At 40.8% G+C, this 15,941-nt stretch overlaps 1 protein-coding gene across 1 annotated transcript; it reads right to left on the reverse strand.

Annotated features, from left to right (window-relative positions):
• Positions 1 to 1,265: 1,265 nt before the first annotated feature.
• On the reverse strand, positions 1,266 to 14,954 carry ccndbp1.S (cyclin D-type binding-protein 1 S homeolog). Its single transcript, XM_018238389.2, has 11 exons — positions 14,730 to 14,954; positions 11,309 to 11,365; positions 9,947 to 10,026; positions 9,783 to 9,864; positions 9,524 to 9,620; positions 8,960 to 9,033; positions 8,071 to 8,147; positions 7,647 to 7,900; positions 6,432 to 6,492; positions 6,298 to 6,344; positions 1,266 to 2,968 (listed from the first exon to the last, which is right to left on the reverse strand). Exons 1-11 carry the CDS (start codon positions 14,785 to 14,787, stop codon positions 2,860 to 2,862), a joined length of 996 nt encoding a protein of 331 aa, XP_018093878.1. The 5' UTR covers positions 14,788 to 14,954; the 3' UTR covers positions 1,266 to 2,859.
• Between the last annotated feature and the right edge of the window lie 987 nt (positions 14,955 to 15,941).

The following is a 15,941-nucleotide window of genomic DNA, read 5'->3' on the forward strand; positions in this document are numbered from 1 at the left end:
TGCTCATCTTTCTGTCATTCATTACTTGCCAGTTGCTAGGGTCAGTGGCTCCCAAGCGACCAGGTAACAATGGCAAACGGAGGAGCTCCAGAATAAAACCCTAGATAAAAAAAACTCCAAAGAATAATGATTCCAAAATCCTAAGTAAATTTGAAGATCTTCCCCTTTTTGTGAGGACATAGACATCAGCGGTGTTATTATGAGTAGCAAGGCTGTGCCATGCCCATTTGCAGTAATGAGACTTTACCTTGAAGCCTCTTTATTAAGATGAGAATTTACACTAAAAAGATTTGTATTATTTATACACATCCTATTTACTTTGTCAAAATGTGAATAAGTCTTAGTACCACCATCCAAGTTGTCTGTTTCTCCAATATCCATATATATTTATCTGAACAAAAGGTAATGGAACTGAGCCATTATCAAGCGCCATACCAGATTTTTGGCAATACAGGTATGGGACCTGTTATCCAGAATGCTTGGGACCTGGGGTTTTTCAGATAAAGGATCTTTCCGTAGTTTGGATCTTCATTCTTTGAGTCTACTTGAAAATCAAGTTGAGATGACTTCATATTTGTATGAAAGCTATTATCCCGGATGCTTGGGACCTGGGGTTTTCCGATAACTGATCTTTCAGTAATTTGGATCTTCATACCTTGTCTATTAGAAAATCATGTAAACATTAAATAAACCCAATAGCCTGGTTTTGCTTCCGATAAGGATTAATTATACCTTAGTTTGAATCAAGTACAAGCTACTGTTTTATTATTACAGAGAAAAAGGGAATTATTTAAAAAAATTGGATAATATGGCCCCTTTAGGAGATGGCCTTTGCGTAATTCAGAGCTCTCTGGATAATGGGTTTCCAGATAACGGATCCCATACCTGTAGTAATTTCGGCCGGTACAGGCTGGTAAAATCCCATTATAGAGATACAGCAGCCACTCTTGCATCTCATTATCTTCATCATATGGTCCATGCTCATATCCCACACACATAATTGCTTTATGGCATATAGTCGCCAGAAAATTCTCCCAGTACCATTATATGTATTCATATTTCAGTCCAATTTTAAGGACATTTTTTACATTCGCATTTTTATGTAAATAAGATTGATGTATTCATGTAAACTTCATTGATGTAATTAAACAAGGAGAAAAGTCACCCGTTATAAATATCTTCCAAGGATTGCAAATACTAAGCAAAGGAGCATTAAAATATCAAATACCTTACCCAGCAAACATTAACATGTTTCCATTTCCATCTGATTTTTGCAGTTTTCTGTTTTATTTCAGTGTATTTGCACATATGTTTTCTACATGCAGGAATCTGATGTGATGTATACACAAACTCTCTCCTTATGCATAATATAACATCTTGATTGATTAGTTGATCCAGGGACTAGTCCAATGGCTATTTTGGAGTCAGAAAGGATTTTTTTCCCCCCGAGGCAAACTGGAGAGGTTTTAAATGGGGTTTTTTTTGCCTTCCTCTGGCTCAACTGGCAGTTAGGCAGGTTAAAATAAAGCTAAAATGTTGAACTTTATGGACGTGTGTCTTTTTTGAACCTAACTTACTATGAATGAATAACATTTATGGCTTGTCCGAACAGCTGACAATTTTAATCCCTTTGATTAAATTTTTCAAGTGTTTTTTATACATCAAATTAACCTGTAAGGAACATTTTCTGTGAATTTTAAGGTGAACTGTTACTGTGGGAAATAAACTAGGGAGCACCGAATCCCTAATTCAGCCAAATCCAATCCAAGCCGTTTATAGTGGATTCAGTATTTGCGTGAATTTCAATATCATGTATTCCGTAAATACACATTTAAAAGGGTACTTCACTTTAGATTAACCTTTAGTATGATTTGGACAGTGATATTCTGAGCCAATTGGCAGTTGATGTGATTTGTGAATTATTAAGCGATTTTTTTCAGCAGCTCTCCACTTTAGAATTTCAGCAGCTATCTGGGTACTAGAGTTCTAGCAGCCAGGCTGTGTTGTAAATGGAAGACCGGAAGATGAATAGGAGGGGCTTCTATAGAAAAAATAAGTAATAAATAAATAAAAAATAAAATTGTAGCTCCACAGATATTTTCAGATGCTGGGTCAGTAACTCCGACATTTGAACAGCTGGAAAGTGGTGTAAAAGGAAGTTAACTATATAAAATAATAAATCAAGACCTACTGAAAAGCTGCTAAGAATAGGCTACACTATAACATACTAAAAGTTAACCTGGAAGTAACCCAACCCTTTAAGTTGCCTGGAATTAAGAGGAAAGAAACTGTTTAGCGGATAGACTTGGCTTACACGTACAAAGCCAATTAAAATGTAATATCTACCTGGCCCTCATAAAGAAAAGAAGAATTTCTAGACACAGTAAAAGCTGAAGAAATATAAAGCTATAATTCTGAGTTATATATGATAAAGCCCAAGTCACCTCAACCTAAACCCTCCAAGCAGGTTCTTTAGCAAATACATAATGTTCTGTTTCTCTGGGGTGCACATGAGATAGCGGATTTCCTCAAACACCAACATAAAATATTACTCTTCTTGTCATGCCTTTACACATAAGGCCAACAAACTAGATTGCATATAATGGAACTAGAAAGCCAGTGCCCATTCCATTGGGTATCATAAATAATATTCAAATCGGGTGACTTGATAGGTTTAGCTGATCCATCATTAAATTGTAAAGTCATTCCTGCCAGTAGTCCTTGCACCCTAATGGGAAATAAGCAGGACCTGTTTACAGATGTCCTTTTCGTGCTGTAATTTTCAGGTTTACATCAGGACCACAAAGCAATAAATCCAGATGGCAGGACTGGTTTATCATAAGGAAAATATAGAACAGTTTAGAGGGCTCCCTGTGTCAAGTTCTTTGTCTTCTGCATATTGTGGTCAACAGCGCTGTCAAGGAACTGAATCCAGGTCGACTCTGCTTCAGGACAAACATGACTGGACCTAAAAGGACAAACATTCATTATTCACATTTTTCTATACAATTGTGTTCAGAATAATAGCAGTCTGACATCACTAACCTGATCAATCACTGTTTTTGGTAGAAAGTATATTTCTACATGGCAAATTATTTACTAGTAGTTGTAGTAGAGTAATAGAAAACCAACAGACCCATCAGTCATGAAATATATGCTGCTGATTCTGTGTGACTGAATCATTCATTTAGGCTTGTTCCAAATAATAGCTTGTTACAAATAATAGCAGTGTGGAGTTCAATTACTGAGATCATTCATTCTGTAAAAAAACAGGAGATTATTCCGGCCCTTATTTAAGGAAGAAAGGCAGCAAATGGTGTGCATGCTGGTTATAGTGCATTTCTCTCTGAGTAAAATTGGTTGTTCCGGACATTGTTCAGTAGAACAGCATACTTTCATTAAAAAGTCCATTGGAGAGGGGAAACCATATAAAGAAGTACAGAAAATGATAGGCTTTTCAGCTAAAATGATCTTGAATGCTGTACAATGGCAACTAAACCCTGAAAGACATGAAAACAGAAAACTACCATTTGAATGGATAGAAGAATAGCCAAAATGGCAAAAGCTCAGCCAATGATCAGCTCCAGCAAGAACAAAGAAGGTCTAAAGTTACCTGTGATACTGTTACAATTAGACGCCTATGTGAAGCCAAGCTATCGGCAAGAAGACCCACAAAGTCCAATAGTTAAAAAAAAAAAACGACAAGCTGAGGAGCTTACAATTCCCCAGAGAACACTTTGGGGCAGATTCACTAAAGGCCGAATTGTCGCCAGCGACCGCTTTGCACACATCACATCACTTCGCCAGCGGCAAATTCGCTACCACTACGATAATTCACTAATATGCGAAGTTGTGCCCTGGGTGCCGATTGCTGGCGACTTTTCGCTAGCGTTACTTCTGCAGTGCGAGCATTTCATAACGAAGATGTGTTAGGGTTTGTTTGTGCCTAGCGAAAATTCGATAGTGATCTTGCGCTTAGGTCAATTTGCATACGGCGGGTAATTTAAAATTGTATGGACATCTTTATTATAAATGTTGGTGCAAATGCTTGAAGAAGCTACCACTTTTTCTTACAAATGTCCAGGGAACCTTAATAAAGACGAGCGTTAATATAATGCCCTACACATGAGCCCACTGTAAAATTAATGCTCCATATGATATGAAACGTCTGGAGAAAACCAGTTACCCAAATAGTCAGGCCTTTTGCAGGCAATTCCGCTTCAAAAAAGGACAAGTCGCCAACGTTTTTACAACTTTAATGCATTTTCGGCACACAGGATATGATGTAAGTGACAGAAGAAGGAAGATCTAACTTCTTTTTGGCACTTCGCCTGGTCTGAGGTGGCAATGTCAACTACAGCAAAAGAGGTAACGTTCAGTAAAATCCGCACTTTATTGAATTTGCGGAGTAACCACCTTTCGCCAGAGCGAAAAGTCGCCTGGCGATAGAGTGCGAACGACGCTAGTGACGGTCTCCTTCACTAGCGAATTGGTGCCTGCACCAGTTATTGAATTGGCGATGTGGCTGCGGATGGTAACGCTGGTGAAAAGTCGCTAGTGAATCTGCCCAATTGACTGGCCTAAAGAGAAATGGTGCAACATTTTGTGGACTAATGAAAGCAAGATTGTTGTTTGTGGGTCTAGGGGCCACAGACAGTTTGTCAGACGACCCCCCCAAACACTGAATTCCAGTCACAGTACAGTGTGAAGAGAGTGAAACATGGTGACACAAGAATCATGATATGGGGATGTTTCTCATACTATGGTGTTGGGCCTATTTATCAAATACCAGGGATCATGGATCAGTTTCAATAATACTCAAAGAGGTCACGTTGCCTTATGTCAAAGAGAAAATGTCAACAATGACCCCAAACACACCAGTAAATGAGCAACATCTTGGTTCCAGACCAACAAGATTGACATTATGGAGTGGCCAGCCCAATCCCTGGACCTTAATCCAATAGAAAACTTGTGGGATGACATCAAAAATGCTGTTTCTCAGGCAAAAGCAAGAAATGCAGAAGAATTGTGGAATGTAACAGGTGCCAGAAGTTGGTGGACTCCATGTAACACAGATGTGCAGCAGTTCTCAGAAACACTAAATATTAAATACAACTAAATATTAGTGATTCAAAGGAATGCAAAATCTTGAAACATTTTTATACAGTGAATGTTTGAGTTTGTGAAGAACAATGCAGACACTGCTATTTTTTGGAACAGCCTAATATTCCCTTTTCTTCACTTTCTGTAAAGGGATAACATGTTTTGATTTGAAATAGAATGTGCAACTGTACCCCATTATCCCCTTGCCTTAAAGGAGAACTAACCCCTAAAAATGAATGCAAAAATCTTATATACTGAACTTATTGCACAAATGTCAGCTTGTCAATAGCAGCAATGATCCAGGAATTCAAACTTGTCACAGGGGGTCATCATCTTGGAAACTCACATACTAAGCTTAGGGGTTGTCATAAATGATCAAGCAGAAAATGAGGTTGGCCTGTAATAGAAGCTGATGCTACAAGGCTTTTTATTACATTTTGAAGCTAGTTGCACTGGTTTCTGTGCTGCCATGTAGTAATTATATGTATAAATTAATAATAATAGTCTTATATTGTGAGCTTTATATTTTGTGTACTGTATATTTTGAGTCAGCCCCTAAGCTCAGTAAGTGACAGCAGCACAGAGCATGTGCAGTGAAGCAGCAGAAAAGAAGATGGGGAGCTACTGGGGCATCTTTGGAGACACAGATCTTTACTGCTAAAGGGCTGTGGTTGCCTTGGGCTGACAGAGAAGCCCAAAACATAATGTACAACATTTCTAGCCTGCTTCTTTAGTTAAGCTTTAGTTTTCATTAAACTCATCTCTGTAACCATAATCTATACCCTCACTCTGACTCAGAACAATGCTAATCACCAATGAAGCCGAGAGCTTGCTTGGCAATTTCTCAAGTATCAAGGGCTGTAGCAGCTTTCTCACATATAACAGCCACATAAAACAGAACATTATTATACCACAGTTACACACCAAGTGGCATATTTTAAGAAATCTTACATTGTTATAATAGCGTTACATATTTATGGCAAAAGCAATATAGCTGTATTTGCAACAATTCAACAATTACAAAACTATTTTGGTAATTTGGTAATTTTGGTACCATGAACCATAATGAAGAGCTATTTGAGACAACTCCATTTTGTTCTGTCGCTACAAAAACTCAGAAATAAAATGCCACCTGTGCCATTCCCCTAAGGCTACAGTGTTGTAGAAGGGATTGAGTATATGGAATACACAAACCTTGTGATGGCGAGAACTTTTTTCAGTACAGAAGATAACTTTGCAGCCTGTAATATACAAAGTATAAAAACATATCAAATATGTTGTGAAAAGCCAGACTCAGAATATAGAAGAAAAGCCAGAAGGGGACTTACATTAAGGCGCACAGTTGCATGGTTCATTGGAGGGTACATGCTCAGTGCCAGCTCATCAACACTACAGAAAAAACAACACAAAGAATTAGACTATCTGTAATAAAAAGAAAACGGTTACTTTTTCAAGGCAAAGTTGTCACAATCAGATTCATACAGGATAAGGAACAATAACCAACAGCAGTGAGTTTTAGGAAACAGACCAACATGAGCTCCAAAAGTCTCTAAACAGCTGTCCGGGACTAAAAATGGAAAAAATATTGAATGCTGTTGACCCTTATTTTCAGAGCACATTCAATTTATATTTACCTATATAACTGTGTTACTCACCAAATCTGTAGCTAGCCTTATCTGGGATTGCACCAAATCTGAGCATTTGCGATTTCTGCCCACAGAGTTGAATGCAGAAACAAAGCTGCATTGCTATTTAGGATACACACACAATAGGAGTGAGACATAAACATTACCGAGAAGGGCAACCAGATGTCTGAGCAATGGGAAAGTGGTTTAATAGGACCATTAAGATGATACTGGATTGAAATATTTGACTATCCATATAACATGTCAAAGTCAAAGTAAACTTTATTGTCATCTCAGCAGTATACGAATACACAGTGAGACGAGACGACGTGGCTCCAGCTAGTACATATCACAAAAAGGCACTTAGAATACAGTAATTGTGATTAAAGGGGATATAAAGGCAAAAGAATAACCCATCTACTGCCTTTTTTTCTAAAAATAAGCAGCTTTTCAATATAATTTAGTTAGAAAATCAGTACCCTTTCTGAAACATAAAAGATCTGCTGCTCATTTACCGTTCCTTTCCTCTCCATCTGAAAGCTGCACTGAGATCATTTCACAGCTGGCTGCCCAGAGTAGTGAGAAAGGATCAAAGAGGCTCAACATTCTGAAGGGCAAATAAGCAGTGTGGCGACTGTTTCTCATCAAGATTAGCCTCAGTCGTAAATAAACACATAAATAACAGCCCCTGTACTTCGGAATGCAGAGCAACTCTGGCTGACTAGCCGCAGACTGTCAAAGTGCAGCTTCCATGTTGAATGAGCTTCGGAAGACAGATTATTTTAAAGAAAGGGTACCAATTTGCTAAATTTAATAAACTGAAAATATGCCTCTTTTTAGGTAAAGAAGCAGTAGATTGGCTATTTGTTTGCCTTTGCATAAGATATTATAAACACAATGTTAATAGAAGCCAGTTACCTAGGGCTAACCTCCTGAGTTACATCCACCAGGTCATCTAGCTGAGCTACATGCTCTGCTGTGTCTGCTTTCCCATGAGCCTTTATAGCCCCAATAACTTTTTTCAGGCAGGCTTTGGATGCTTTCATTAGGCCCAGGCAGGGTGCCATAAGCCTGCGATCTGCCTCTGACCAGTACGTATCTTGATTTCCACGTGCACCAATCTCATCATCCTCTGGGATATCGCTGAATGGATCTTCTCCATCTGTTTGAGCCTGCACAGGCACACATGTATTGTGGGATAAGAAAGAGGATTGATTACCCAAGATAACAATAATTTAGATGGTTGATTGTATTACATCATTGGATTTCTACAAATGCACAGGGCTGCTGTATGCACCGTTACGAGGTTGGCAAACAGCTGGCACGAGAGGGGGCGTATTACCTGTTCCACTTCCTCTATGGCATCCTTCACAACATCTAGATATCCTGATACTATCACCTGCACTGCAGCAAGGTTATCTGTAAAATAGACAGAAGCAAATTAACAGAAGTTTCTGCTACTTACAAGGCATAAAAGGTTTTGTGAAGGATTGGGCTACTGTGGTGTACTTAAGAGTGTGTGTTATTGACTGTAGTCTGATAAAGTTGGTAAGAAGGGAAGCTTTTGCCAGTTTAAAAGTGGCAGCTAAAAGGGAATTAAACAGCCCAAGTGTAGTTTCCACATCTACCCTCCAGTCACCTCTAAACTGGTTTACCATCTTCATATCTAAGTGCTCAATGGCCCCACCTGCATCAACACAGTTTGCAGTGAAAAAAACTAGAGAACACTGTCAATTGGCTTTTAACCTGTAAAGCAGGGGTCCCCAACCTTTTTCACCCGTGAACAACAATTAGATGTAAAAAGAGCTGGAGAGCAACACAACCATGAAATAAGTTCCTGGGGTGCCATATACGGTCTGTGATTGGCTATTTGGTAGCACCTATGTGGACTGGCAGCCTACGGGAGGCACTATTTGGCAGTACATCTGGTTTTTAAGCAAACAAACTTGCCTCCAAGCCAGGAAATTCAAAAATAAGCCCCTGCTTTGAGGCCACTGGGAGCAAAATCCAAGGGGTTGGAGAGCAACATGTTGCTTACGAGCTACTGGTTGGGGATCACTGCTGTAAAGCAAAGACATGAGGAGGAAAAATGTAGTTCCTGACACTGTGGGACTACTACAATATTGCTAAATCTTAGTGCATATAAGAATAGTCCTTGTACAGACACCCTTAAAAAGTTGAAATAATATATGTCGCAAGGTGATAAGAAATCTCAATATATCATGGCAAACCTTTAGGAAGTTTTTCCCACTGGTCACATGCCTCCCACACACTGCCTGTGGATACCAGTTGTGCCTGTGACAGACTGAGAGGATAGATAGAGTCAGAAAGAGAAAACACATTGAAGGAAAATAACACTTAAAGGACAAGGAAAGTTAAACAAAAAAAGTAGGCTAGAAATGTTGTACATTATGTTTTGGGCTTCTGTACCAGCCCCAGGCAACCAAATCCCTTTAGCATGGAAGATCTGCGTCTCCAAAGATGCCCCAGAAGCTCCCCATCTTCTTTTCTGCTGATTCACTGCACATGCTCTGTGTTGAGGTCAGTTACTGGGCTTAGGGGCCGACTCAAAATATACAGCACACATAGAATATAACTGATAAGATGGTGATCCACTGTAACAAGTTTGAAGTCCTAGATCATTGCTGCTATGGAGACGCTAAAACTTTAGGCTGGTGCAATAAGTTCATTATATAAAAAATGGCGTTTTTAGCCACATTCATTGTTAGGGTTTAGTTCTCCTTTAAAAAAAAATACGGCAGGATTATAACTATGTAATTGTAATAAAGTGGTACCTCTGAATACGGGAGCTTAGGATCACTTCTACTAGCTGGATGGTACCCTCTATAACATCTGCAATGGCCTCACGCACGGTTTTACGCAACGTGATACCTAGATGAAAGAGAAGGTTTTAGGTTCACTGATGGGTTATTTGCTTAAATTATTGAAAAACTACGTACAAATGATGGAAGAAGGACCTATAAAACCTTGAGTATAATGGACTGCTGAGAAAGAACACAGTAGCAGCTACTTATCTAGGACACTGCTTCTCACCTTGTTCCTTTGGCAGAGAATAGTACACAGTGGCCGCTGCTAAGATAGCATTGAGAAGTCCATCACATAGCTTCTGGCTGCCCTGGGGTGGGAAAGAAAGGGTAAAATGTATAGTCCTAAATAAAGATTTCGCTAATACTCTGTCTGTATGGAATATCTCTTACCTCTTCTGAAGGCAGAGGTGGTTTAGTGAAAGCCAAACTCAGCTTTGTAGCTTCCTGAGATGTTGCTTTAATGGAATGTCCTATGAAAAACATAAGAAAACAACTGTAGGAGACACAAAAAGGTAAAGTATTTATACAGCAATTTCCTCGCTTCAGCTCTTGAGAGAAATTTCCAACAGGGCAGCCACCCCAGGTGCACTTAACATGCCACGAGATTAAAGTTAAAATATTTTGGTGTTGGGCTCATGCCAAAAAGTTGAATTTTTTTGACCAATATAAGACATACTGTATATATAACAACTGCTTTATACATGATTTTATATGAGTCTTTTTATTCTAATGCCATTTGGGCTCATTAACGAAATCTGCATTATGTGCAGTGGTTCTCCGTAGATGAAAAATATGACATGCAACGGGTATTTTTTTGTGTAAAACATTTTTTTTGGAATTTGTCAGTTCTGTGTCTAGAGCAAAAAGATGTAGAGAACAGATGTTCTTGAAATGATACAGAACCACACCTAGCAGTCTATTGCTGATAGCAGAAGGCTCCTACATACAGTCAGTGACAGAGGCAGCAACTGTGTGGTGCCTCTTTATTCAAAGCCTATATTCCCCATATACGATTAAAATAAAGCAGGAGCCATGTTCACATTCTTATGAAACCTGCATCCCCCACAGTTCAAATGGTCATAAAAAGTTCAATTTATTCCTGCATGGTTCATAGAAAACCTTAAATAGAATAACCACATTGCAGCCAACCAGGTACAACATATAAATACAGGTATGGGACCCTGTTATCCAGAATGCTTGGGATCTGGAATTTTCCAGATAACGAATCTTTCCATAATTTGGATCTTCATACCTTAAGTCTACTAGAAAATCATGTAAACATTAAATAAACCCAATAGGCTTGTTTTGCTTCCAATAATTGTATCTTAGTTTAGATCAAGTACAAGGCACTGTTATATTATTACAGAATCAATTTCAAAAATATAAATTATTTTATTAAAATGGAGTCTATGGGAGAAGGCCTTTCTGGTTAATAGGTTTCCAGATAACAGATCCAATACCTGTAACATGCCACAGCTGGCACATTCTCCCCACCCTGTTCCCAGCTCCCACAAACTACAGGACCCAACCAAATAGGCTTCTCTAATTAAAATGATTTAGGTTGAAATAACATCTTTCACATATATACATTTAAAGTAACTTTTAGCTTCAGGAAAGGCCAATATATGGGCAATATAAGGTAATGTATTCTTACATTACCATTTTATTTCCAGAAATGGAGAATTCCCAGCAGACAATTTGTTCTTTATATATTGTAAATGAAATGTTACAAATGCCTCATTGGTTGCTTACCCAGTGTTTCCCAAAAATGCTGCCCATTGAACATGTCTCCCTTTCTGGGCTCTCCATCTGCAGAAACAAGGCAGGATCACATATCACCTTTGCTCAAATGACTTATTTTATATAAAACATAGGCTTTCTCAATCTGATGTCAGTCTCACTTGCAGTTCTAGGGAGGCATTAGGTAGATAGGGTCCAAAACAACTTTTTTCTTTGTGTTTCCAAGCTAATATACTGTATTCCCAATATTGTCATTACATGGTCATTCTGCAAATGAAGCCTGAAAGAGCACCCAAGAATCTCCTGATACCAGTAGATTTTTATCTGGTGATCAGTAGATCTCAAGACAGCAACTGTCCGTCAACAAACAGCTTGTCTAAATCACCCTCCTATTTTATGCTTTTCATTCAGATATTAATTTATTACATTAGATAAGAAATAGCTGTTTAAATATAACAATATATATTTTCTCATGAATCAATATTTAAGTAATATTTCCCATGGAATAGAATGCTAACATAATAGGCAACATCAATAAAGGTAGACCTCACATTAGTAAAGTATGGGCACTCCTGGGTTACAGCAATCTGTAGATTTTGGCAAATGCCATAGGGGCTGCTGGAAGATACCATAGACATTTGAGGGGGGGGGGCTGTTTGACAGTCATATAAGGCAGTGATGTATAGAGAAAGGGAAGATTAGGCACGCACTCCTGCGACACACCAGGTTGGATAAAAAATTTAAAAAATTATCCAACCTGGTGTGTCGCAGGAGTGCGTGCCTATTCTTCCTTTTCCTTGCATCTCACCCAAGCTACGGGTTCGGGGTACTGCACCCGGGCCACCTGTTCTCATTGGTGAGTGCGAACAGCGTTTATATTGCAGAGAATGTTACACCCTTAAGAGACGGACCTGGGGCCACGTACCCAGGTCAGTTTCGATGCCAGGTAAGCTTTGATTTTTTTTTTTTTAAACTTCTTTTTATTGAGTTTAACAACAGTGTATCCAAATAATACATGGACACGTATCAAAACAGTAGAGATTATCCTGTGTCCTGTGAGTCCCAATCCTCTTGGCTTCTACCAAGAATCCCCCCTCCCTGACCCTTCTGGAACACGAAGAGTCCCGATACCCTAAACTGGCTGCCTAAGCGGGAGGCACCCCGTAACTATCTAGAAAGTTAGTTGTCTGTCCCTTAGCAACAGTGAACGGCTAGAGCCAAATAATCAACTTTACCCTTCTGAAAGTAGTGTTCCTTGGCGCTTGGGTTGCCTCGTGATGGCCGCCAAGGCCGATGGCAGCATCCTGGGAAATTACCGTGCCACACCATGTCGGTCTTAGCGCTTGTCGAGCCACTGCCCCACCTCTTCAGGGTCTGTGAAGAACCGGACCTGCTGGCCATCAACGACCCGGAGCCTGCTAGGGTACATCATACTGTATTTGATGCCTTTTTCGCGGAGCCTCTTCTTCACGTCCTGGAACGTGCGGCGTTGCCTTTGGACTTCCGCAGAGAAGTCGGGGTAGAATTGTAGAGTGGCGTTGAGGTACTTGACTTCCCCTTTCTTCCGCGCAGCCAGCAGGATGGCGTCTCTGTCGCGGTAGTTCAAGAGGCGTAGGATGAAAGGTCTGGGCGTAGCCCCTGGAACTTGCCTCGTGGGAATTCTATGGGCCCGTTCCACCGTGTAGGCCGTAGACAGGGCAATTGGTGCCAGGAGCTCTTTAAGCAGCTGTTCAGTGAAGTCGGCCGGGCTTAGGCCTTCAGCACCTTCCGGCAGGCCTATAATGCGGACATTGTTGCGACGCGTTCTGTTTTCAGCGTCTTCCGCCCACTGCGATAGAAGCTTGACCTGGCGCTGTAGCTCCAAGATGACCGGCTGTTGCTGGTGCAGAGTGTCCTCTGCCTCACTGATGCGGTGCTCAGTCTCTGTAACCCGGCTGCGGATTTTAGCCATGTCGGCCCGGAACAGGGCGATCTCCGTTTGGATCTCGACACGCAGGTCGTCCATCTTGGCCGATATCGCCGTCTGGGATTCTTTAATGGCCCCCAGCAGCATGCTGGATTCAGGGGAGATATCGGCTGGCCGGTCTGTGTCTGCGCCGGATGGTTCCGACATACCTGCGTGTGTGTCCGTGTGGGTGCAGGCCGCGCGTCTCGTCAAAATGGCGTCGCCCTCGCCCCTGTGATGTTGCTTAGGGGCAGTATGGAGGGATTTTGAGCGGCGGTTGCGGCTGCGGGCACTCATAAGACAGTCTTGGCAATAGTTTCCAGGGTCTGGAGGGCGAGATGCGGGTCAAGGATGTGACAGGGTAGTCAGTCAGGATGAATTCCACACGGAGCTCTAGCCGAACACGTCTTCCCGCTCGCCCTACATAGCCACGCCCCCCCAAGCTTTGATTTTTACTAGGAATATTGTAACATTTAAATCTTTTTGGATAGAGCCGCAGGTTTTTTTTTCCTGTTTGTGGATGTATAGAGAAACCTCATAGGCTGCTGAGTTCTATACAGCAATTAACTTTTCCCACGTCTCTTTTTCTTGCCACATCTTTCATTTAGTCTCTTTTATTATAAAACCATGTTTATACAAAGGCTTAAAAGGGGTTTTGCTATTTTTACAGGGTCAGATTTGATAGATTTATGTAGTTCATCTCCAGCCCTTGCCATGAATCAAGATAGGACATTCAATGTATTCCTCCTTTTGTTAGGAGTATTCCAAATTTACTGGTAGCTGCCGGCCCCACAAGGTGTTTTACCGGTTAGGCCGGTAAAATACCGGCAGGGTGGCAACCCTAGTAGGCAACCATCTCAGGTCATTTTGCCTGGTCATGTGCTTTCAGAGAGAGCCAGCACTTTAGGATGGAACTGCTTTCTAGCAGGCTGTTGTTTCTCCTACTCAATGTAACTGAATGTGTCTCAGTGGGACCTGGATTTTACTATTTAGTGCTTTTCTTAGATTTCAGCTCAGAATTCTGCTGGAGCAGCACTATTAACTGACAGAAATAAAAAAGTTATTTCCCATGACAATATCCCTTAAACATGTAAGGCCACAATTCTCAACATGTGATTAAGATGTACTGCATGCCATGAGCTGTAGGACAATAACACGTGGGACCCACATTTAGGAACCATGTTGGCAAAATTAGGAGCCATCGGCCATATGATTATATCTAATTCAGATACAAGTATATAGCTTTACCAGTACAGCCTGCAGCATACATCCAAGTTGAAAGTGTACTTAATATCTGGTTAATATCGAGATTTATGTGACTGCACCCCCTCAACTAAGGAGTAGGGACCCAGGTCCCCAGTTCTCTGCAACTTCTAATGCTGCCGAACCACAACTCCCGTTTTCATACAACGCAGCACCGTATATAAGAGAGAAGATGGTGCCAGATAATAACGTGTACGAGTACATGATTGCCCTTGTTGCACTTGCCTCGAAGCCTCCCCAGCACCGCTCTCAGATTCTCCGCCAGGTTCCTGATCGGCTCCATTTTCGCCGGACCCTACAACGCGACACTGCTGTAGCAGGACGGAACTGTGACAGCGTTACACAAGCTCGTCACTTCCGCTAAGGAAATGCGGGTGACCAAGGAGATTGTTTCCGCAGTGGCTTACTTCCGTAATGGTGCTCTCTCTTCCTGCAGAGCTGAGACGCGAAACTCATAATAAAACGATTTTCTTGAATTGAAACTAAAAAGAAGCACATGTTTCAGAACTATTCGTTCCCTTCCTTATAAACACAAAGGCGTTAACCTAAGTTTAGATTACACACGTGTGTATCACAAAACCAATTGGTTACATAGTACTTTTGTTGAAGTAGGACCTCATAACATAGTAAGTTAGATTGAAAAAAGACGCCCCTCAAGTTCAACCATATAACATGCCTAGTAGCTGCCTGCTAGTTGATCCAGAGGAAGGCAACAAACCCCAATTTGAAGCCTCTCCAATTTGCCTCAGAGGGGGAAAACTTCCTTCCTGACTCCAAAATGGCAATCGGACAAGTCCTTGGATCAACTTGTACTATGAGCTATCTTCCATAACCCTGTATTCCCTCACTAAAGCCATCCAACCCCTTCTTAAAGCTATCTAATGTATCAGCCTGTACCACTGATTCAGGGAGAGAATTCCACATCTTCACAGCTCTAACTCCCCAAATACACTGTCCTCACAGTGATGGACAGTTGATATGATTGATGTAGAAATACATACAGTAGGTGTTGTCATACCTCCCAACATTTTGGAAGTAAAAAGAGGGAAAAAAAAAAATTTTCCGCATGTAGCGCAGCAATTTTGACCACACCCCTTTCTGTGGCCACACCCCCTAATTACCATGTTTGTTTTACAAAAGTTGGCAGGTTATGAAAGTTTGAAAATATTTCTCCTTATCTAAACTGTGTTTTTGTGTCTCAAAATTGTTACAAAGTATCCTTTTTGCACCTGTTAGCTGTTCTGGGCTCTCTGCTAAAAGCCAATTAAGTGAGAAACTTTGTTTCTTTTTCTGGCTGTTCAGTGCAGAAAAAAGAGGGACTTTCCAGTACAAATGAGGGACTGCGGGTTGAGCTGCCAAAAGAGGGACTGTCGCTCCAAAAAAAGGGACAGTTGGGAGGTATGTTGTGCCCACTAAATCACTTCAGTTTATCCATCC

The sequence above is a fragment of the Xenopus laevis genome, chromosome 9_10S (assembly GCF_017654675.1).
Source record: "Xenopus laevis strain J_2021 chromosome 9_10S, Xenopus_laevis_v10.1, whole genome shotgun sequence".
In the NCBI taxonomy this organism is placed as follows: domain Eukaryota; kingdom Metazoa; phylum Chordata; class Amphibia; order Anura; family Pipidae; genus Xenopus; species Xenopus laevis.

Coding starts and splice junctions, on each gene's coding strand:
- ccndbp1.S (XM_018238389.2), bottom strand. CDS start 14,787: ATGGAGCCGATCAGGAACCTGGCGGAGAATCTGAGAGCGGTGCTGGGG. Junction 9,034..9,523: donor CTAAGCTCCCGTATTCAGAG/GTACCACTTTAT, acceptor CTATCCTCTCAG/TCTGTCACAGGCACAACTGG. Junction 6,493..7,646: donor ACTCAGGAGGTTAGCCCTAG/GTAACTGGCTTC, acceptor TTTTTTCTGTAG/TGTTGATGAGCTGGCACTGA.